We start from the raw sequence: 24,265 nt of genomic DNA on the forward strand, positions 1-24,265 counted from the left end.
AGCAATTTTATTTTGCTAAATTAAGAATCTTGAAAGCACACAAATTCTCAGCTGAGCACCTTTTGTAGTTAATCGTCTCACGTTGTATTTAAATTAGTAAGTACCTATTTTTAAACAAACTCACTGATGTGTTTGCATATCCAAATCGCACATTTTTTTTTTTTATAAAAAATGCAATTCACAAACAAATTGCGTGCACAATCATCCCAAGGATTGCATATAGTATAGCCATAAGTATATGTTTGCCTGCATGTGCAGTATATATTTTATGTTGTCATTTATTATTTTATACACTATATTATACATAGCTACATATGTATGTATTCTGTAAGCGATAAACACTTACGGAATGAAAAAAATTTATTTAAATTCAATCAGTATGCTTTATTCGCAGCAGTTATAACTATACCACATACACCATACATACATATATTGTACGTATAATACTAATATTGTATTTTAAAATATTTTAGTGTTATATATTTACATACATACATATTCATGTAAAAGAAAAAAGTAAAGTTTATTAAAAAATAAAGTCTAATTTTATAAAATGAAAAATTAAGGCACCTTCAATGGTATTTAAATGTTGTTAGTATGATTCGGGAATAAAAATATTTTATCCTTATACACTATTTTTTTAGAAGTGATCGAAATTTACCAAATTTTATTGAAAGAAAAACTGCACAAAGGGCTTCTCTCGGCTGTGGGAGAAACCGTTGTTGTACGGTACTACCAAGCCCCGCCTAAATCGGTAAGTCCATCAATCGTTGGCGTCAAGCTCAACTAACTGTTGGCCCAGGAAACGTGCTGTTTCGACGTAGTTCGTAGAGATGCCTTTTGCGTGCCTATTTGGAGGTTCCGACTCTAGCAAGTGCCTGTTCGGGTGCTCGCGTCTGTTGCAACTTACTAAGAATTGCATCCTGCGCATGTAGTCACTATGCAAGTGATGTTCTGGCGACATCAGAAGTCATCCCATAGCTGTTCGGATTGCTATATGGTGGCAGGTCTACAGCACCGTCCACTGCGTCCTACGTCTCCTCGGCGACCACACGTCGTCGGGTCCATTTCGTTGGGGAGAGCGCAGCGAAGAAGCACGAGATTTTGGAGAAGTAGCCATTTATTTTCGAGCAGAGTTCATCAATTCAATTGCCGGATGCCAATATCGAACAATCCTCAGCATGTGAGATCGGGAAAACTTGCGCTTTTCGGCATCAGCATGCAAATTCTGTCGGTGCTACTGGCTTTGGAAGCTTTCGACATTACTGCCGATTACAATAGCTCGCCCATCTCTTCGGGACCGACGAGGTGTGACCATCAAATGAGTCATTCACACACCCTAATGCGGAGATATGCGGAATCGACCTGGTGTAGGTGGTCATGCTCGTTTGAAAGACTACGATAAAGCGAGCCGCTCCAGCTGTGACTACCTTCGCGTCCGCGTAGGCAAGTGTCGATCCGACAACCGACCCAGTAGAGAAATCAATGTCTATTTGAACCACAGCCATCGAGCTGTATCCTTAAGCTGCCTTTATACGGGTCGATTTCTGTCGACTGAGAAATCGACCAGCCAAGAAACTTATATTATCCGGTTGAATTCCTATTTATACTGGTCCATTTTTATTGAACGACAAAAGGAAACCTTAGAGTGTTAGGAAAAGTGGAACGAGGTCTAAAAAGTCAAGTACCCTTTTGATCTTACTAACCAAGTAAGCAAACTAAGAAATGTATAGGTCCAGCTGTCTTTTGACGGTTGCCTTCCTCCGAACAAAACAGACCAGAAGATGGATGGAATGAATGCTACTCTGAATTAGTGCTAGAAGAACTCTAACTAGTAAACTAATCTTGTTCCGACGAAGAATATTGAAAATGAACTTGAAGCAAGTATTTTAGAGTCTGACAGTTGCTAGTAAATGTGCCATCTTGCCTTCTTGGGAGTAAGGCTCTATCGATAGAATTTTATGAAGATGGGGACCTCAGGAAGAGGCCTCATAGAGTCACATTGAATCATCTAATAAGTTTATCGTAGCCCTTGGTGGTAGCCATGTACTTGTCTCAGTGAATGTAACGAATGATCTCTGTATTACAAATTACATATGTATATAAATCGCTTCCAATCAGACCTTCCCTCAATTAATCTTGATTCCCTTCTATCAAATACATTTCTATTAAAGGCTGTTGAGAAGCTTTCTAATAAGTTTGTGCTTTGCATCCGGTTCCATCTCCCACCACAGAAAATTACGTTTCATCAAAGAGGAACAAGAACTGTGCTGTCATGTGTCATGAGGGGATTCCAGCAGGGCTTCCTTGAGCAGATTCGATGTTACCTTTATTTCATTTCATATAGATCAGTGAAGTTGAGTTCTCACATTCCTAAGATTTTTTAAAAGGTCTCACCTTGACTTTCCGGGCAGAGCTCACGTCCCATATGAACTCGAACCTTATATTTTGGTAGCCGGATATTACTTCAGCCGAAACACGCCAAACCCAAGTAAATACAGAAATTGGCTTGCTGCAGAGACCTCTTCCCTTAAAGCGGTGCTGAGGCTTCAGCTGGTCTACCAACTCCGCATTACCTATTAGTGGTCTGCGATTCTGTTCCTCATCGTTACCGTCATATATACGTGGTAAGACCATTTGAGCCAGCTTACCCATTCGTCAGCCTGGGGGCGACATTTAAGCCAGCGGTTAAGATCGGTTTCTAGGCTGCAATTGTAGAGAGAATTTTCTTCCATTTCAGAAATCGAGCAGACGACAGATGTACCAGAAAGTTGAGACCGAGCTACAAGTTGTTGCTTTTGGACAGTCGCTTGCGTACATAAGACTGGAAAATGTCACAAAAGTGTTCTAAGCAAATTCCAAATTCAAATAATAAAGATGCGTAGAAGTCCTCGGATCTTTCTTTAGTGAAAATCTTATCAAGCACATCTCCGAGCAGCCTAAGATGCGTCTATTTAAGAGATCGTCTATAGTCTATAGTAATTGGATCAGTCTTGAAATTAAATTAATTCGCTGTCTATAATAGCTTTCCAACTGTAGAGAACGAACCTTTTAAAGTACTTTTTAAAGCAACTCTCCTCTAGTAAGAATAGTTTACACACGTCACAACCTCGCAAGATTACATAAAAAAAAAACAGAAATAAGAATGGAATACATACATATATATATGTAATTATGTAAGTCACCCATTTTTTGCTATTTTTAATCGAACTCGATTGCGTCATACGTACATTATTACCAAGGAAGCCAAATAAGTATGCGGCTAATTGAATAGCTAGACTACCCGTATCACCACTTAAATGCAAGAAGGATATCGGCGGCTGTATGTTGGTCGTTTCTTATAAAAACCGACATAAAACCCAGATGACCAAGCATCACTCTGCACAGTTCCGAAGATGTTCTCAACGCGCACACAACTTTTCGCAGCTCTATGCTTGCTAGTCTTGGCTGTGGCCCACTGTCAGGTGCTTTGATTGATTGACGAAATACGTCGCTTGGAATGTCAAGTAATAGAGTTGTTATAAATATTTTTGCAGCTAACCTTCTCACCGGATTGGGGTAAACGTTCAGTGGGCGGCAGTGGTGGTAGTGTGGGTAGCGGCGCGGCTGGCTTCTTCGATGCGCAGCCTAGTGGAAATTGTAAGACTTCGAATGAGATGCTGTTGGAAATATTTCGCTTTGTGCAGGTACGACAGGTGGGGCGTATGAGTAACTAAGTATTTTTTTTTTTTTAAAGAAATGTGCATGGAAATATGTACAATTTGTGAAATTTATTGCTAACACATTTTTGTTTGTTTGTATATGTATTTCTTAGGCAGAGGCGCAACTCTTTCTTGACTGCAAGCATCGAGAATAGGCGCTGTGCTTTAGTTTGACAGCATAAGTCAGCGCCTTAATAATTATCTATGTATATTCCATATTGAATATTTGATTAATCGTTAATTTGGGGTAGTCGGCATTAGTTTTAGATGTATTTTGTTTATAAAGCGTTTAAAATGCTATATAATTCTAACAAAAAAAAAAAAATAAGTAAATAAGTAATATCAATAAATGTATACTTCTGAAGAGATTAAAAATCAGTACTATCAATAAAATATTCATGTATGCATGTCAATAGAAATTTATGAGTAAGCTTTTTCTTTCGAATTCCTTAGCATACAAAAAGCCTATTTTTCAGCTAAGACATGGCAAACATTTTCACTCAAACTGTGTTCACAACGAAGTTTCTCAAGTGACTGAGATCCATTCCCGAAAGCTCATCGATCGTGTGGAAAAAGTGCGTCCCAAGTAGCTTGAACCTTAGGATCACAAAGGCAAGTCACCAGAGCAGCAGGTGTAGCGCTGATTCCGTCTCCGTAAGGGTCATCGATGATAGAACTCCCACCAATAGCGAGAGGTATTGCTAAGTCCCTCCCTAAAAGGTGTCACACTGGAGAGCAACCTATACGAAGCCTCCTTTGTTGCAAAAAAGGGTAAATGTAGCAAAGATGTTAATATCCACTCTGTAGGTTGGTTTACTTCTAAACCACGCGAACTCGATAGTGCGGATGACTTGAAGAATTGCAAGGGTATAGTTTATTCTCAAGGCAGAAAGAACTCACATCTAAGTACATATCTCCAAAGGATTTCAGATCAATCAGACTCTTTTCCTTGCTATTGAAGACTCTTTAGGGAATAATTGACCTGCATACAAGAAAAAGGATTCATCGGCCGGAAAACTGCCTTGCATACAATTGTTAAAGTTATATAGGAGTATTTTAAGAACAAAGACTTCGTACTTGGTAACTTCTTTGAGGGTGCTTTTAATACTGTGCTACCGAAGGCGTCGAGAAGAACTTATTTAGGCTTATTTTCCACATGCTCCCCGCTAGAATTAGTAACGATGCTTCTGATGCCGCAGTCCGCCCTACACCAGGTTAAGAAGCACTGGTTTCTCCTTCAACTTGCAAACCTTGATTTCATACCTGAAAAGAAAAACTTGTCGATGGTGCCGAGGCTGGCTCCGAAGGGTTTTTTTCTTCGCACATCCGTCTAAGGGTGAATGGTAGCATGCTAGCCTCTGTAATAGAGGTCCAATTTACTTTTCCACCGGTGGGTCGAAGTTTGACGGCAGAGTTGGAGATGGTGTATTTTTTCAGGAACTCTCCGTAGATCTCATCTTTAGGCTACTGGTGCGTAGTAATACCGGTAAGAAGGGTAAATACCTATTTTCTATAGCCCGACAGAAATCAAGGCCCCAGAATCGCTCTTGGTACGCTCGAAATTGGTCGAGGAGTGTCTTATCCCTCTCTTACTAACCTCATATCTCTATAGATTTCCACCTTTTGGTGGTCATCTCTCCATAGCTATCTCTGTTAGTCTTACGGGATCTGGGATCACATCTTTACATTCGGCTTTCTCAGCTTAGCCGGTGATCCTTTACATTTCCGCATTCGAAGTCGAAGGTTCATCGTGGCCACTTTTGTTCTGCCTTTCGGTACTGTGTACCGGTTTATCGCTGTATGCGGAGTTTTTCGGCCATTTGATAGCCGGCCTCTCGTTTTCCGATAGAGCCTTCCTTCACTCTTTATTTCGTTGTTTCCGCGTTTTTGCTAGCGTTTGCTAAAAGCTTCCTTTCTCTGGCAGGACTCATGGAAAGCACGCAGCTCTCGTCACTGTCGGAGTCGTTTATCGCTTTTCTCTCTAGCGCGCGACTTCCTTCCTTCTTTTCCTCTTCCTTGTTTGTCCTGACACACAGCACTGACTACTGATCTTAGTCGGATACCGTTCTGGCATCGCACAGGCTCACCCTGTAGTACCCATTTCCAGTCGGAACCCTCGCGGGGGTTTTAGTTAAGAATTTTCTTTGTATTTGTTATTTTATGGCCTTATAACAATTATATTCAACAATTTTTATTGAACTTGAGGCCGTTTGTAATCAAAAGGATTTTCGTCAACATTTTTTGAATCGGGGAGGGCATGGAAGTTTTAGTAGCAGCCTGTGGACTGCTCCTGGACAGATACGCATAAGGTCGGCACATCCAGCGCTGGGATAAACCCTAAGCATTTAAAGTTCTTCTGGCGGGTAGTCGACAAGTTCATATGGATTGCCTGCAAATAGTATATGTAATGTCTCGGCGAGATCCTCACGTGGCACCCTCCTAACCTAATTTAATCTGCCGCTGGGTACCTTTATCGATGAAGAGACATGTAGACTCAATGTAAGTCTCGCTAAGACTGAAATTACGCTTTCGCAGCACACTCTAAGTAGTGTTGGCTTGGTTTTCGCTACCGAGGTAAAGTAGCTTAGATTATGCTAATCTCCAATTCCGCTTTCCCCGGCTTGGCTACAACGATCTGTTTGCGGTGCTTCTAGATGCGACTTCTAACAACTTGAAGCCGGCCTTGGAGAAATGGTGAGAGAATGAGACACAGTTGCCTCAGCTGGTCATTGATCTCGCTAGTTTAAGGGTTGAAAAAAGTTAAAAACAAAAAAATGATTGTGGGTTTTAACCGCCAAACAAAAAGGACATACATGCATACATACATACATACATATATATGTTGTATATAATTTTGTGAACTTCAAATTCTATTAAGTATCGTCGCATTTTAGCCTTCGGTTTGAACTGTTTTTTATTTAGAATTGTATGATTGCCTCTACCTTTTTTGGTTTTTTTATAGTTACTTCCAATCGTTCCATAAACAATGCTACACAAAATATGTACATACATATGTATGTATGTATGAAATGCATGTCTACATGTGTTCATATTCAGTTATTACAAATTATACGAGCATTACCTTAATCAAATGCGTACTCATTCACATTTTTTTTGATTATCTGGCTGTTAACTTTTTTCTAGCTCAAATTTAAGTGGCCTGTGTTGTTTGGGGATTTACATACTTTTAAATGTTTAAAAATTCAGTTTGCATCGGTCGATGATAACACTTACAACAAGACAGTTTGATTGATTGGACCAAACCAGTACGTTTTCTCTAATAAAATCTATATTTACAATATTATTCATAAATGCTACAGAAAGTGTGTAGTTTCACTGTAAAATGGAGTACTTCCTTGTTAATTGCTTGGCTTTTCAGTTTGGTGCAAATTAGTGAAAGTAAGTGAAAATGTTTAAAAGTTTTTGTTGAACAAAAAAAATGTTCTTAGTTGTTTTAAATAGGTGATAAAAAAATTAAGAAACGATAATTATAAGTTTCTAAAGAGAGTGAAAATACCTTAGCTTATAATGCAATATACAACACCAGTCGGGATTGTCACAAAACGGTGTTAAACTATCTAAATGTAGTAATAATGATCACAAAGAAGTAGTGTCAGTTACTGCCAAAATTCGGACGCTTTTTTAGTTTCTTCTTATGGTGCCGGCAACTTTTTGTCTTCGTTTTAGTCGCTGTCTTCATATACAGTACCAGGTTGACCGGGCCTTGCCCGGAGCGCATATATATTTTTTTGAAAAAAAAAATGGATTTCGATATACATATATAAAATTTATGTAAAAATGTGTTTGTGAAAAATTGTTAAAGAAAAAAATTTTTTTTATAGATAATTTTGATGTGTGTTTGTGTTATTTTTTTGTAATTTTTTCCTCGCCCCGTTCTCGAGATATTTTGAAAACTATTAAATCGATTTGTTTTTGTTTTTGTGCTGTGAAGTTTTTAAAAATGTATTAATCAAGCTCAAATTTCATGTTTATTTATTATTTAAGTTTATCCATCTCATAAAAATTTGAAACAAATCAAACACATGAAGTGTGAACCCCGTCCGGTTTAGTATGGAACACCCCGTATACATAAGAAAATGCTGATTGAAATTAACAAAATAAAAATTTGTATTAAATAGAAGCGTGGCAACCCTGATGGGAAATAGTTTCTGACCACAGTTCGCAACAAAACCTTTCATTTGATATCCATATTGCGATGTTTTAGATAAATTGTGTAGAATCGAAAATAAGTGGCAACCTTTTAACATTTTGTACATAGGGAAAGCATTATTTAAGACCCTTCTCTTGGTACCCATGAATAGTAAAGTAACATTTTACCTTTTTGTCTAGAAAAAAATTGAATAAATATGCGATTAAAAATAGGTGGCAACACTGTTAAAAATATTTTTTAATTAGCGATCTTTAAAATACCTTCCATTTGAGACACCCGTATTATGGTGTTTCAATTAATTTGTAACTAATTTCGAACAGGTGGCAACCTTTTACGAGTATTCTTGTAGATAGTGCCTATTCAGATAACCTTAAAATCCAAAACATTATCTGTGTACAAAATTTCATCAAAACCGTTAGAGTCGTTTCCGAGAACCCTATGGATATACATATATATGTATATACAAGAATTGCTCGTTTAATGTAATAAGATATTCGCCTTCGTATAAGTCTTCGCATTCATCTTTGTCTTCGTTTTAGTCGGTGACATTGCATTCGTCTTCGAAATGCATCCGTATAAAAGCGGGTTCACCGTTCGTGTCCGGACAACTTTTTATCGACTTCGTATTCCAATTCAACTCCGTATTTGTCTTTGTATTAGCCTTCGCGTTCACCCATGTGTACCTGGATTCGCCTTTGTATGCCTCTTCGTATTCGTGGTCGTATTCTTATTCGTATTCAACATCGGGTTCGTCTTAGTATTAATCTTCGTGTTCATCCTCTTCTCCGAATTCCTCTACAGATTAGTCTTCCCATTCGTGCTTGTCTTAGCATTCGTCTTCGTATTCGAATTCGTCTTGACATATGTAGCTATGTCTTCGTGTTCATCTTCATAATTTCTCCCCACTCATCTTCGTAATCGTATTTCTATTCGTAGTTGCTTTCTTATTCGTATTCGTGTTCATCTTCGTATTCTTTTTCGTCCTTGTATTCGTATTCGCCTTCCTACTCAAGTACGTATCCGTCTTCGTATTCGCGTTCGTCTCAGTCGTCGAATTCCTTTTGGTATTTGTCTTCGTGTTTAAAAAGGAAATGCGAATATAATACACCGTTAGGAAAACCAAATACAACTCGAATTGAAGAGTTTGCAACAAAAACTACACACAAAAACGTAAATTTTGACAAGTCGGCTATTATTACTCGTCCATATGTATATAGATTACCAAGATTTGACGTTCGATTACCTAAAAATAAACAAAACCGAAAAATAGCCAGATTCCGGCTCATAAGTTTATCGAATGAAACGAATGAGTCGCAGCCCAGCTAAGAGTGGTGATCTCAGAAGACTACCATGTTAAGTACGCGTGATGTTACCGCTTATGGTTTGGAATTAAGAAAAGACCCCACCAGAAAAGAACCTTCTTGATTGATGACTTGAGTTCAGTCCCTCCTTCTGCATACCGATACCTCTTAGAACTTAGTTTCAGGGGTAGTCCCAGTGGCTTTCGCCATCAAACAACTTCTACTGGGTAGGCACTAGTGAAAAATGGGATGGATTATCGAGCATATTCGTATCGGTGAGGAGAGGGACGGACCCGCTGGATAAGTGTCGCCATGCCTGGGCGATAAGACCTTTAAGCCTGCGGTACTAGACGAAAATATACTTGACCATTTGCGAAAGGCAGTGTCGTGATTTCGGATGGCTCCAAAATTCGCTGGGCCGCCAAAATCTCTCACATCTCTGATAGGCTGATAACTCTATGTATTAGAACAGTGATCGCCTTTCAGATGCTCAATATGCGTATATCAAAAGTAGGTCGATCCAGAGCTGATCGGAGGCAGAATTGGGAAAGGGGGACCAATAAACTTCTACACAGATGGGCGGAAGCTTGCCGGAAGGGTTGGTAGAGAGGTCTTTTGCAGGGAGCTCTCTATTAACCCCGAAATCAGTCCTCTATGTACATAGATCACTATAATATTTTTCAGGCAGAAGTCATTAAGGAACCGGTATATTGGCTAATCAGTATCAGTTGTTGATTATCAGTAAGGGAGGTAAATATCCACTCTGATAGTCAAGCAGAAATTTCAGCTTTTGGCCTCGCTCACAGTGCTGCCAAAACTATTTAGTAGGAAAATATCTGACATCTCTTACAGCTTGTTAGGCGCTCACCAAGAAAAGTACCCTCAAATTCATCTCGCTACCCCCACTCGTTGACTAACTACATACCGACAGATGAGCCTTGTATGAGCTTAGCGAACTCTATGCGAAAACCAGTACTAAAGTCGGACTGGAGGCGTTCAAGGGATCTCCTTGGGCTTACAAAATCGCAACTGTGAGACTGAGGATTCACACACTGCGACAGCTGCTGAGACGACGTTTCGGTGGAGTCATATGAACATTCTCTTTTAAGCTGTCCAACTTTTACGTGGTTACGTTCTGTTGAAATAAGTATTGAAACGTTGCGAGCGCCTGAAAAAATTAGCTTTGGTACTCGCCTTCCTAAAGTAAAATGTAACTTAATAATACTTAATCGCCGTTTACTTAGGTATCTGTTGCATAAAAAGACAAAAAAACTAAACATGTGTAACCTTGTGTAAAGAAAATAATTGGTTGCGCAAAACCCTAAAAAACAACAAAAAATGTAAAAAAATTGTATCCTCATAAAAAAACGTATGTATTACGCCTATATAAACCCTGCAGGAAAATTTTATATAACCGTGTGTAAGCGTTAACATTATTCTATCGCTGATTAAGCTTGGCATTTTGTTCCAACTAAAACAAATTGAAATTTTAACCGAGGCCAACGTGGGTGCCCAAATAATTCAAGGAAGGCTTTTAAATGCACAAGGATACTAGCAATTTACGGTTCTTACATGGGTATTTTTGGTAAAAAAAAAAAACGTTTAGCTGTACCTGTTGAGGTTCGATACCAATACACTGTCAATTCATATATCTACATTAGGGTGCATCACTCTCAATACAAAAAAAAAGTCGGTACTGTTTTTCCATCGGAAATACAAAATGTAATATGTTTTAAGACTTCCGCCAAAATATTTGAAAATATATTAGGGTTCACGTGAGCTGGATCTATTCGAAAACACCTCAAAAAGTCAAGTATTGTTGTATAAATAAAATAAGTTTTAAAATTTTTTTGTTGTAAAAAATCACCTCAGATGATAGAAGAGTTAAAGTGCTTAAAAGGTCTGCATAAAAATGTTAAAAAATTTTATCAACAGAATCAAAATAGTAAGATTTTTGGATGTATTTTCAAATCGGTTTAGCTCACTTAAATCTTAATATTTTACCGAAATATTTTGGCGGAAGTTTTAAGACATAAGTACCAGGTTGACCGAGCTTTGCCCGGAGTGCATATTTTTTTTATAAGGTTTTCAAGATTTGGATAGCTTTAAAAAATGTTTTGGAAACAAAAAATTGGATTTCGATATCTATTAATAAAAATTTCTTACTCCAAAATGTAGGTGTCAACCCTATTCCAAAATACGCTGGAAAGAATGGTACATTAATTGAAATTAACAAAATAAAAAATTTGTATTATATAGAAGCGTGGCAACCCTGCTGGAAAATATTTTCTGACAAAAGTTTTCAACAATACCTTTCATTTGATACTCATATTGCGATGTTTTAGATAAATTGCGTAGAATCGAAAATAAGTGGCAACCTTACACTATTATCCCAAAGGGATAAGATTTTGTATATAGGGAAAGCATTGTTTAAGAACCTTCTCTTGGTACCAATAAATAGTAATATTTTACCTTTTTTCTAAACAAAAAATTAAATAAATATGCGAGGTGACAACACTGTTAAATATATATTTTTTAATTAGGGATCTTTAAAATACCTTCCATTTGAGACCCGGTTGGTATTTCAATTAATTTGTAACTAAGTTCGAATAGGCGGCAACCTTATACGAGTCTTCTCGGCCTATTCAAATAACCTTAAAATCGGAAACATTATCTGTGTACAAGTTTTCATCAAAATTATTAGAGCCGAGAACCCTATGGATATTTATATATATATACAAGAATTACTCGTTTAATGTAATAAGATAAGTTTTATAATTTCGGTGGTAAAACCGATGTTTTTTTTTGGGATTTACCCTAATATACATATTTACAAATGGATAACCACTCGTGCATACAAGTGTCAATGCAAACACATTCCAACAACGATTACAAAATGCTATACAAACACGAATTGGATAAACCGGACGCATAACCGGTGCCATCAATAAAACTGTATGTGAGTAATAAAATCACAAGCCGCGTTTTTTTCATTATTTTTTAATTTGATCGAATAAACACTTTGTTCTTTAATAAACCGTCATGCGTGAAATTATGATTTAAATCAAAATAATTTTTATTGCTTGAAACAATAACAAAAGTGAGCGATACCACTTGTAAAACTAGGCTGGATTCGGTAGCAAATTTAGAAGTGGCGCTAAAAATTACATAGTATCGCTACTAGGGATGTTCGTTTTTCAGTTTTTCCGATCCCGGGATTTTCGGTATGTCATTATCACAATTCCGCGATCCCGGGATTAGTTCCGCGATTTAGATATTCATTACTTTTCTACAACTTATATCGAAAAAATTGCTTCTATATTGTTTGAATAAGTAATGAATAAATGCCTATAAATAAATAACCTACTTTTTATTTAAAGTGGCGATTTTATTTTTTTCTCGCTGACGTCATGATTTATTTTAATCAAAGATATGATTAATTGCAAAAAAAATTAAAAAAATTCATTGCAATGTAGAATAAAAAGGTGGGTACCAAACAAAAGAGGAAATTTCTTTAGAATTAAAAAGAAATTAAAATTTTTGGATTCACAAGGACGAATAGGTTAATTTTTAAGCTTATAAATTTAGAAGGACGAAATTCGAGAATGTTATCGAGTTTATATAAGTCCTTAACATATAATTTTTTCAAAAACAAATATTGCGAAATCTCAAGCATAAAATTTTAAAAGGACATTTTCAATACTTACCAGTCCTTCTGCACCAAAAATTGGAATCTGTTTAAATTCTAAAGGATTTCCTCTTTACTTTGATACCAATACTTCTTCTCTAAGCGCATTTATCTGAATTTCTTAAATCGTTTTTGAATTACTGACGTCAGAGTGAAAAACTAAAAACACAATTGTACTATATTTGGCCCATGGTTTCGCGAATATATTGATATTTGTGTTTAAAATTTACTATCGCGCGGTGTTATATGTATAATGAGCTAGACATTAAAAAAACAAATATTAATTATTAAATAAAAAAAGAAATATATCCAATACTGGTCAAGAAAAGGAGTTTCCATTATTGCCATCAGTGCAAATTACAAATCCCGAAAATCCCGGGATTATTTGCCAAGAATCTCGGAATTTTTGGACCGGGATTAACATTCCAAATCGCTACAAATGTAGCCTAATGTCGAGTTTCCACGTGCTATTAAATTGTAAAAATTTTAATGACAGGCGCTAATAAATACTCGTTCTGTTGCATTAATAAAAAACTCAGTGGGCATAAGTTACAATCGGACAGACAATCACACGGCACAGTCTTTTTAAAAATTTAGAGGAAGTAGAGTGATGTCCAACCATACAGTCTTTTACGAGCGTTTTTACACGCAACTTTTACAGGGACATTCTGGTTAAGATGGTAAAAAGTCTTTCGTAAGAAAAATGAAAGAGAGATGGCAAGTTAGTTCGAGACTTCAATATTTCGAAATTTAAGGACGCCCTTGAAAATAAATAACATTACTATGTAATTTTGGAAACTGGGCGTGATACCGCCCACTTATAGCCACATAACTTTATCTCGTTAAGTGTCGTTTTCTCAAGTAACCGGTAACTTTAAAACTTACTTTATATTTAAAGGTTGCAAAAAAATTTCAGAAAACGGTCTTAAGTCATACTATCGAAGATGTTTGAAATAGGGGTAAAATCACCCCTGCTTTGGATAGGTGAAAAAACTAAATTAAATACGTGCGCCGGATTTTTAAATGTTCTGCTTCACCCGAACATAGAGTTTTTACTTGTCTTAATTTACTTTTCTTTTAATTATTGCATTTTTTTGTCCTAAAAAGAAAAAATATATATTCTTTAATTTCATTTGATCTTTAGAAACAGTTTTTTTTTTAAGTTTTGTTTGAATATTTTATTGGTTTAAACCAAAAAAAAATATTAAAAAAAATTTTTTTCCTAAAATAATTTTCTTTTAATTATTAGATGTTATTGTCTTGAAACGTAAAATATTTTTTTTTACTTCCATCCAGTTAAAAATTTATTTTAGTTTTTTCTAATATTTCAATTGACATTTTTTCTTCTAGGTTTAAATTTCGTTCTATGCTTAGATTTTATTATTTTATAAAGAAAAATGCTTTTTTTTCATTTCATTGAGTTTTTAGGACCTTAATTAATTTATTTTTTAATAAAGTTTTTTTTTTTATTTATTGAACAATTTTAATGAGGCCGTTTTTAATGAAAACTATTGTGGAAAAACAACAATAATTTATAAACGGTAGAAGTTATAACGGGTGATTTTTTTGAGGTTAGGATTTTCATGCATTAGTATTTGACAGATCACGTGGGATTTCAGACATGGTGTCAAAGAGAAAGATGCTCAGTATGCTTTGACATTTCATCATAAATAGACTTACTAACGAGCAACGCTTGCAAATCATTGAATTTTATTACCAAAATCAGTGTTCGGTTCGAAATGTGTTGAATGTGTGAAAAGTTGGCAGAAAATCCGCTTTTTTATCGACAAATTTTGTTCAGCGATGAGGCTCATTTCTGGTTGAATGGCTTCGTAAATAAGCAAAATTGCCGCATTTGGAGTGAAGAGCAACCAGAAGCCGTTCAAGAACTGCCCATGCATCCCGAAAAATGCACTGTTTGGTGTGGTTTGTACGCTGGTGGAATCATTGGACCGTATTTTTTCAAAGATGCTGTTGGACGCAACGTTACGGTGAATGGCGATCGCTATCGTTCGATGCTAACAAACTTTTTGTTGCCAAAAATGGAAGAACTGAACTTGGTTGACATGTGGTTTCAACAAGATGGCGCTACATGCCACACAGCTCGCGATTCTATGGCCATTTTGAGGGAAAACTTCGGAGAACAATTCATCTCAAGAAATGGACCGGTAAGTTGGCCACCAAGATCATGCGATTTGACGCCTTTAGACTATTTTTTGTGGGGCTACGTCAAGTCTAAAGTCTACAGAAATAAGCCAGCAACTATTCCAGCTTTGGAAGACAACATTTCCGAAGAAATTCGGGCTATTCCGGCCGAAATGCTCGAAAAAGTTGCCCAAAATTGGACTTTCCGAATGGACCACCTAAGACGCAGCCGCGGTCAACATTTAAATGAAATTATCTTCAAAAAGTAAATGTCATGGACCAATCTAACGTTTGAAATAAAGAACCGATGAGATTTTGCAAATTTTATGCGTTTTTTTTAAAAAAAAAGGTATCAAGCTCTTAAAAAATCACCCATTAGCTGCAATCTCGGAGATCACCACATCTCCCCATCAGACTTCTTCACTGGGATGGGATCCAACAACCCCAGCTGCCTCAGCCAGTGGTCTGCACACTGTGCTCAGTTCGCCTTATAAACTGTTGTTTCTATTTATACTTTTTTCATGTGTTAACCCAACTACAATTTATTTTTTGAATGCAATTTTCTTTTTATTTTCAGATTTTGTATTTTTTAAAAAAGATATGTTTTTTAATTTCATTTACGTAATTTTTAGAAATTTATTTTAATTAAATTTTCAGGTTTTATTGTTTTAAAAAGTTTTTTTTTATTTCACTTTCTTTTATTTTTTTTTTTAGAAAAGAAAATATTTCTTTTAATTATTGAAACGGATTTTATATCTATTTTTGTTTTTTAATTTAGATAGATAGAAGATAGTTGCCAGATTTGCCAATTATTTTACGAAAGACCTATGTCCTGTTTCGGCTCCTACTAGATCAAAAATATACGAAATATTTTGTAAGGGCTAGGATGAAATTTTATATACTTTCATTCCTAGACCGACCCTGAACTATTTGAGCTGTAGAATCAATGTCATTGCGTTGATTTAGATTTTAATAAGCAGAATTATACTTCTATATAGATTATAGATGACCATCAATTTAGCACTTTTTAGGCCTCCAAAGTGATTAATATATTTATATCAAATTGCTCACGACCCTGTATGGTATGTAGTAAGTGGTCTGCAATTAAATATGTTTGCATGTACATATGTATGTATAATTGAAATTAATCGGTGTTAGTGACGATGCGTTCAACTCACCTCAATTCTAATCAAAACAATGCAAATCTAATGTGTTAATATTTAGAATAGTTTTTGGAGTATATGAAGCAGGAAATTACTGCACACCATGTCGCTCAACAAGCCAGCCAACCAACCAACCAACCAATCGTATAACCATGCCATCTCCTGCATTGTAGGGCAGTTGACAAATTTGGTTACCACAGTTTGTTGCAACACGTCGATGCGTCTAGTCGTAACGCGGTGCGTAGGTACGACGCACATATTTTAAGCAACTTTCAAATGAGATACCTACATACAGTTTTTTTGTATACTACCCACCGTACTTTATTTGGGACGCAAAGTTTAAATTGGATTATATCAGCATGATTTGGAGCAGCGATCTATGTTACAAGCTTTACTTCTGGCCATTTTTAAACTATCTGGCTGGTATAAAAGGAATTTGTCCATATTTTATAGGTTATTTTCCCTTTATCACACTTGCGCCGGGTACTATATTGACATCGCCTTCCACAGCTTCCACAACAACATCCACCACTACGTCCACCACAATCACGACGACGACAGCCGCAACAACGATTCCGACGTTTCCGACGTTTCCGACGATTCCGACGTTTTCGCCTACACCGCCAACCGTGACCACCCAGCAGCCGTGTCCGGCACAACCATTGGCGTGCTTGAATGGTGGCGTGCCACCAATAGCCTATTGCCCCTGTATCGATCCAAGGCTAAGTGGACTGGCGGGTGGCACTAGTGGAACTACCGCAGCGGCACTGCTGACTAGATTCGGTCAGGCATCACAGACGCAACTCCAAAGTGCAGGACAATTGACTGATCGTCTCACATTTGCGCCAATTAATACACAATCGAATGGCGGCGCGCAAAGCTTACAACCACAAGCTAGTGGATCTTCAATGACAAATTCATTTTTCAATTTACCGTTTGGTGTGCAAAATGGCGCGCAGTCGCCAGGACCTGTTGGCTCTGAAGTGATGGTTTTCAGTTCGCTCAGACGACGGAGGAGGCGACGAAAGTGAATATATGAATTGAAGTTTATGCGCATTAATAAATTAGTACTGTAGCAACTGAATGGAGTAATAAGGGAATCATGGATATACATACATATATCTATTTATTTTGAAATCTCTGTGAACCAGTAAAAATTCAAAGCACAAAATTTTTAAACAAATAAAAGAGCGCACATTTTGGATATAAAAAAATGGCATTTTTATATTAAGGGGCGTCCCAAAAACTTGGAGCAGGATTTTGTCTGGTTTAAAAATTTTTGTTGCGAGAAATTTGTAATTTTGCAAAGCAATTTTAAATTTTTTGGGATTTTTTAAAATAGTTCTACTGGAATAATCGAAATACTTCCAAAGTGACTTGGTGACTTCTTTTACTGACATTAAGGCGAAACATTGGTGTGACAAGAACTGAGATTTGGTGGGCAAGTACTAGATTGGGGTACTTGAGTTCAATGAGCATTGGTATACAAAATTGGACTTTAAGATCCGACTGTAAATGGCGAAGATGTAATTAAAAATTAAAAAAAAAAATAAGCCTACGTTCGGCAAAAAAAAAATCGGAACGATCTCCTTTGGCGTCCGACTGTAGATGCCGAAGATATGGTGAAAAATGTAAAAGTGGACTCCAACGTTGGACAAAAAAAAATTTAAATGCTTCCTTAGTAAAAGTTTAATGATTTTTGGCGAACTTTAATTTACTGACATTAGGGTAGTACGCTATGATTATAAGAAGTGAGGTAAATGAAATTTAAAAAAAAGGAAAAAAAACGACTTTATGGTACGACTGCAAATGTCGAAGATTTGGCGAAAAATGTAGGAAGACGACCACTACATTCGGCGAAAAGTTTTTTTTTTCGAAATTTTCTCCTTTGAATCCGACCGTAAATTCCAAAGATATGACGAAAAATGTGCGAAGGCGACCGCTACGTACGGCAAAAAAAAAAATCGAAATTGCCTTCGAATCGAAATACTTTCCCTAGCAAAAGTTTAATGATTTTTGGTGAACTTTAATTTACTGAAATTAGGGTGGTACGTTGGGATTATAAGAACTTGAGGTCAATGACGATACAAGAGTATCGATGCATCATACTTTAAGATAAATGCCGAAGATTAGACGCAAAATGTAAAATGGCGACATCCCGAATAAGGGTAAAAAAAAAATTTCAAATTGTCTTGCAAAAATACCTTAGACTCGGCGGACTTTTTTGCTGGCACGGTCTAATGTACATACATAACTACATAATGGTTTTCGAATAGGTAATACCCATTATCTATACTTCCATATTCTAAGCGTTAATTGGACTATGCTGCTGTCTATGCCATAAAAATACATTTGTACAATTAGTTACGCTTCGTTTTTTACTATGTAAATGGTAGTAGTAAAATGCATTAAATGCTTTTTTTTGTTGTTATTATGTCTTTGTGTTTGTGTAATATTTATGTATGCGTTTTTTTAACGAATTTTTAACTGACCCAATTTTGTTTTTATTTTTTCGTTTTTTTCTATTTATTAATTTTTTTTTTTGAAATTTTGCCACACTTTCCCTCAGCACAAAATTGCGTCGATTCAAGTTTTCAACCTGGCAATTGTGTACAAATAAATTTATGTCCGCAGTTAATGCAGGATTATTATGATGCTATGAGAACTTCGTCGTATTTCAACGATTTTCAGAATTTCATTAGCGGTTCCGTGTGCGGCTTTGATGGATACACTTTTATGGTGAGTACTTACTGTTGCCTAAATGGTGCATAGTTATTTATAAGAATTGGATTTTTTGAAAGCAATGCTGTTTCCACTTTTCTTTCTTAATGGAATTGGCGAATAAATAGAAACGTGGCAAAATTTTGTTTGTGGGCTCCGATTTCCATAAAAAGATTGCACATTATTTTATCGAATACCTACACTGAGGAAATTGGGCTTAGACATTTATTCTTGAGTAATGTACTGACTGACGCTTTCACCATCAAGATAAGTTTTCATTTTAAATTGCTATCGTGAAACTGGTCGTAAGAGTGTTATATCGTTGAATTAATATGCTTCTGCATCTCCTGCAGGATTGTAAGTCTTTCCACTTACGGCTAGCCATATTTTGCTATTGCTGAGAAACGCGGGATGGTCTGGTACCCAGCGTGTGATATTTAGCAAAACCTTCAGCCCGTAAAATACTTTTTGATCGAACAGACCCTTCGAGTGGGGATCAGTCTGCACAATAATTTTTGAGATATCCGTAAAATATACAGGGCATATTTTTTCTTTTTATAATTTTTTTTTTTAATTATTATTTTTTTTTAATTTTATTGTTTTAAAAAGAAAAATATTTTTTTTACTTCATTAAATATTTAGATTCGTATTTTATTTATTCTTGTCTTTTAGTTAATTTAATTTTTTCAATTTAATTTTTAGATTTCTTGTTTTAAAAATAGATTTTCTTGTTTTTTCATATATTTTTTTAGAAAATTTGTAGACTTATTTTTTCTTTTTTAGTTTCATATTTATAATTTGACTGCCTCTTATTTTTTAGGTTTTATTGTTCAAATTGAATTTTTAGAAAACTCATTCCTAAAAGACATACAGAATAACGCTAAGACCTCTTCGCCAGCAGATCTTTTAATTACCCTTTCGTAAGACAGAAAAGAGCTTTTAAAATAGCTGCCCAAACTGATAATTATCTTACGAAAGACTTTTGTCTTTCGATGGAGAGGGGTGAGTTGGTTTTTCAGTTGTCAGAATTGCCCTGATAGAATCTGCGAGGCGTTCAGTAAAAGCAACAAACACTGTTTCAAAATTGAAACACAGTAGAATGTATGTATTTGGTGTTTGGTAAGCAGTGGTGTAGTGGTAAGCAGTGCGCGCTTTCACTCACCAGCACCTGGGTTCAAGCCCTGGTCCAAGCAACATCGCAAAAAATTTAGAAAAAGGTTTTTTCTGAACAGCGGTCGTCCCTCGGCAGGCAATGGCAAACCTCCGAGTGTATTTCTGCCATGAAAAACAGCTTCTCACAAAAATACAATCGCCGTTCGGAGTCGGCGTAAAACTGTAGGTCCCACCGCTTTGTGTGACAATATCAAGGCGCACGCCACAAGTTGGAGGAGAAGCTCGGCCAAACACTAACATATGTGTAAGCGCCAATCTATTATTATTATTATTATTGAATAAGACCATATATCACTGAAAGAATATAGAATATCCCCATTTTCGTATATCCGCTCTTACCATACACGCAGTTCCCTTAAACACGAGCAGTCCGGTAAGCACTCTCCTTTATCAAAATATCGATAATCGATGGCTTAGGACAGATGCAATTTAAGGCTTTCGTTTGGCATGATCTGCTCATCCCAGTTGCCGCAATTCCGGCTGATCTTTATATCCACCCTCTCCAGAATTGCATGGTTACTTTGTCTCAACAGTTTACTACTGAACTAGCGGGCAGTATGCAACAATTGGGCGAATTACCACCAACATGGATATCTATGACTGGAGATAGTGGATTGAAGGGGCACCAAATTCGAGCTCTCGGCCGGGTGATCTCACCGGCTAGGAGTGGACTTGAGACTCAAAGAGGAGCAGAGGAGTTATCTACCTGGTCTGCCAAGGCACCGACCAGGACCAGTTGAGACAGCCGCGCAATAATTTCAACCCAATCTCCAAGATCGGCTTTCCCTCACCGGAACCTCTTTCGGTCGTGTTCTAGAACATCTTTCAGTTTACCACCACCTCTATTTTGAGTAGCCTGGTAAGCCGGCCAAACACTGCCTCATCCATCGCCCCCTCGAAGCGAGTTTTTCCTCCAGCACGGTTCCACTGTCTCTGTTATTTTCAAAGTTAAGTTCGAAAAAAATGTTGCATGTGGTAATTTTAAATAGACATTTTATTTTGGTTTATAGTTTTATTAATTTGTTAATTACGGAAATATATGTATGGTACATTAGACTGCATCACTCCCCATACAAAAAAAAAAAAATCGGTACTAATTTTCCATTGGAATTATAAAATCTATTATATTTTAAGAAGTCCACCAAAATATTTCGAAAAAATATTAAGATTTAAGTGAGCTGGACAAATTTCAAAATACCTCCAAAAATGGAGTTTTTTTTGAATAAAAATAGTTTCGTAAATTTTTTTTTTTTTAAATCCTCTCAAATGACAAAACGGTTTAAGCTTGAAAACCTTCAATTCTACAAATTCAGGTCTGTTGTGCCCTCACCCGCAATCTACAAAGCCCAGCAAAATCTATCCCTTTCAATCCCGTCGCTACACAACAACAGAGTGGACCAAATACATTGACATTTAAATTTTCATCGCTCAATTCGAATGCCAGCATACAAACATCGCCACAAATTAATCCAACGAGGACGCCATCACAATTAGTAACCCCAGCGCTAATACCTCCAACGAGTGTGCAGCCAGTACCCAGCAGTACAATAGGCACTGGCATCTTGCCAACCAAATCCAACCGGCCAGAGGTGCTATTGCCACCTTCAATTCCAAACAACGTCAATGCCACAGTTGTAAATATACCCACGCGCTTGCCATCGTTGAGAGGGCAGCAAAGTTGCGGATTGACTTCAGCTTATACAAATAAAGTTGTTGGTGGTTCAGAAGCTAGTCGAGGTAAAAAGAAAAAAAATTGATTTTAAAAAGTGAAGTTGAAATATGATTCTTGTGACATTTATCATCCATTTCAGGCGCCTATCCATGGCTCGTCGCTTTGGGCTATCGCGACGAATATAAACCGGATGCTTTGAAGTTCCTTTGTGGTGGTAGCTTAATCTCAAGTCGCTACGTTTTAACCTCTGGACATTGCATCAATGCTTTGCTGAGCACAGTACGCCTGGGCGCACATGACCTTGGCAATGTTAACGAAGAGGGTGCCATAAATATATCCGTTGAACGTAAAATAGTGCATGAGCAATATAATGAGCGTTATGTCGTTAATGATATAGGATTGGTTAAGTTGCGCACAGCAGCGCCAATTACAGGTAAGAAAATACTTCACTTACACGTTAGACTGTCTCACGCCCTATAGATAGATATAGAAAATCGGTTAATCTTTTCCAAGCGAATTTCAAAATCTGAGAAGTTTCAGCTGCATTGCCAGAAAAACGCTCGGATACCAAGTATGTGTAAGGGACTTCTTAATATGAAATTTGTTCTTCCATAGATTTTAGTGTAAAAAATTTATTGTAGAAAACTTATAAAGCCAACAATTTAATTTAAGAAATGACGCCAACAGTGACCAGATCACGATTAACCACGAGCTAAGCTAAATTGTTTTAAGAAAAAGACAAAACTGAGGATGGAAGGAAATAAGGTTCCTATGGTACCTTGTGCACGGAATTAACGTGCGTAAAGTTTTGAAATTTGAATGAAAAGTGCGTTAAAAAGTTCGCAACAGATTACTTACTTATGTATATTGGTCTATCGAAAAAGATATTTCACTTTAAAAGAGGGTTTCAGATAAAACTTTTATGTAGGAAAACCCGATTTTTAGAGTTACATATTTCCAAGAGGCCCAACGCTGGAATTACACAAAATTTTGATAAAACTTTTTTGGTGCGTGCTATTAAAAGCACATCGAAGTTTATGATTCGCTTGGATAAACAACCATTTTTTTTCTTTTAGTGTGTCAACCTAATAAACATAGCTGCGTTCCATAGTAAGATAAAAATATAAAACATTTACCAATCTTTTATTTATTTTCACAGCATATATTGGCCCAATTTGCTTGCCTGATGGAGAACGCTTCGAACAGAATTTTGTGGGGATGAACCCATTTGTTGCTGGCTGGGGTGCAGTTAAGTTTCAGGGTCCAAGTTCAAATGTTTTGCGTGACGTTCAAGTGCCCATTGTGAACCAGCAGTCTTGTGAACAGTCCTATAGTTCTGTGTTTCAACATATTGCATTTACTGATAGGGTGAGTTTAACAAATAGATGCTATATAAATGCATTTACTCTTCTTTTACGCTATAAATATAATAGGACAGTTCGCTGAACGCACTAGAGAGTAGTCTCGTGCAGGAAAAGGCGTTCGATCAGAGTTTTTCTTGCACTAAAGGAATGTATTTTTATCCTATAGGATGTATTATGTCTAATACATATATATGTACAGGGGTGGGCGATCGCAATGTTACAAATTAAAAATGGTACAGTTTTGTATACTTTTCTAAAAAACGTAATTTCATCATGAAAAACTTTTAAAATTTTAATAAAAGTGTATTACGGTTCGAAGTAGCCACCATTAGCGCGGATAATAGCATCGAGTCTGTTCGGGAATCTTTCGCAGGCTGCACAAATGTGGTGTGGTGGTATTTTGTCCCAGTAGCGGCAGAAAGAGCAATCTTCAGGGTGTTGACTCTCTCATAAGTATTTGTTAGTTGATGCTTTTGCCTCAAGAATGATTTTTTAAGTCCGGTGAATATGGTGGCCATTGTTGCAAAGAAATGAAGGTGGGAAGTTTTTTTCTGAAAAAAAACGCTGGATTTCGCGAACTTTACGCGATAATTCTGAGTCTTATTGAAACAGCCAATGATTTCTACCGAATTGTTTTCATGCTCAAGGTTACAAAGGTGATTACATCGAACAGTAATACACCTTTTAACCGACTTCACAAAAAGGAGAAGGTTATCAATTCGTTGGAATATTTTTTTTTGGTAACTTTGGACCACATTAACCGATTTCTATAATTATTTTTTTTAACTGTGTTACCTCACTGTTGGTCCCATTCTAATTTTGTTTAAATACAATCATTGGGTCATGAAGAGATTAACGATAATTTTAAATTTTTATATGAGAATTGAAGTCGGTTTTGTTTTTTGCTTACAAAATACTTGTTTTTTTTTTTTTAATTTGAGCTGTTTTTATGATGAACGATGTTAAAAAAAAAATAGACAAAATTATACATAGCATTTTTAATTGGTAGCACTTCGAGTGCCTATCCCTGTATTTCGACGGCTGAGTGTAAGATCGACCTATCTCGGCAGCCGGCCAAGAATGCCCTATCTCAGAATTTGGAAATATGAGCAGAAAAGCATGTTACTTAGGTGTACCAGAAATGATCCAACAAAATGTTTTTTTTT

General features: G+C 36.5%; 2 protein-coding genes across 2 annotated transcripts in view; both read left to right on the forward strand.

Annotated features, from left to right (window-relative positions):
• Nucleotides 1–3,358: 3,358 nt before the first annotated feature.
• LOC118747038 (adipokinetic hormone-like) lies at nucleotides 3,359–4,124 on the forward strand. The gene is made up of 3 exons (XM_036481031.1): nucleotides 3,359–3,464; nucleotides 3,537–3,686; nucleotides 3,815–4,124. The coding sequence occupies exons 1-3, from the start codon at nucleotides 3,396–3,398 to the stop codon at nucleotides 3,854–3,856; spliced, it is 261 nt and encodes an 86-aa protein (XP_036336924.1). The 5' UTR covers nucleotides 3,359–3,395; the 3' UTR covers nucleotides 3,857–4,124.
• A 12,404-nt stretch (nucleotides 4,125–16,528) lies between these two features.
• Nucleotides 16,529–24,265, forward strand: part of LOC118747195 (phenoloxidase-activating enzyme-like) — an 8,870-nt gene continuing 1,133 nt past the window's right edge. Inside the window, exons 1-5 of the mRNA XM_036481184.1 lie at nucleotides 16,529–17,165; nucleotides 18,739–18,908; nucleotides 21,377–21,800; nucleotides 21,875–22,168; nucleotides 22,895–23,103. Of these exons, the coding sequence (XP_036337077.1) occupies nucleotides 16,529–17,165; nucleotides 18,739–18,908; nucleotides 21,377–21,800; nucleotides 21,875–22,168; nucleotides 22,895–23,103 (1,734 nt within the window). The remainder of the gene's footprint in view (nucleotides 17,166–18,738; nucleotides 18,909–21,376; nucleotides 21,801–21,874; nucleotides 22,169–22,894; nucleotides 23,104–24,265) is intronic.

Source organism: Rhagoletis pomonella, unplaced genomic scaffold (assembly GCF_013731165.1).
Source record: "Rhagoletis pomonella isolate Grant_MI unplaced genomic scaffold, Rhpom_1.0 Rhpom_scaffold_00011, whole genome shotgun sequence".
NCBI lineage: Eukaryota > Metazoa > Arthropoda > Insecta > Diptera > Tephritidae > Rhagoletis > Rhagoletis pomonella.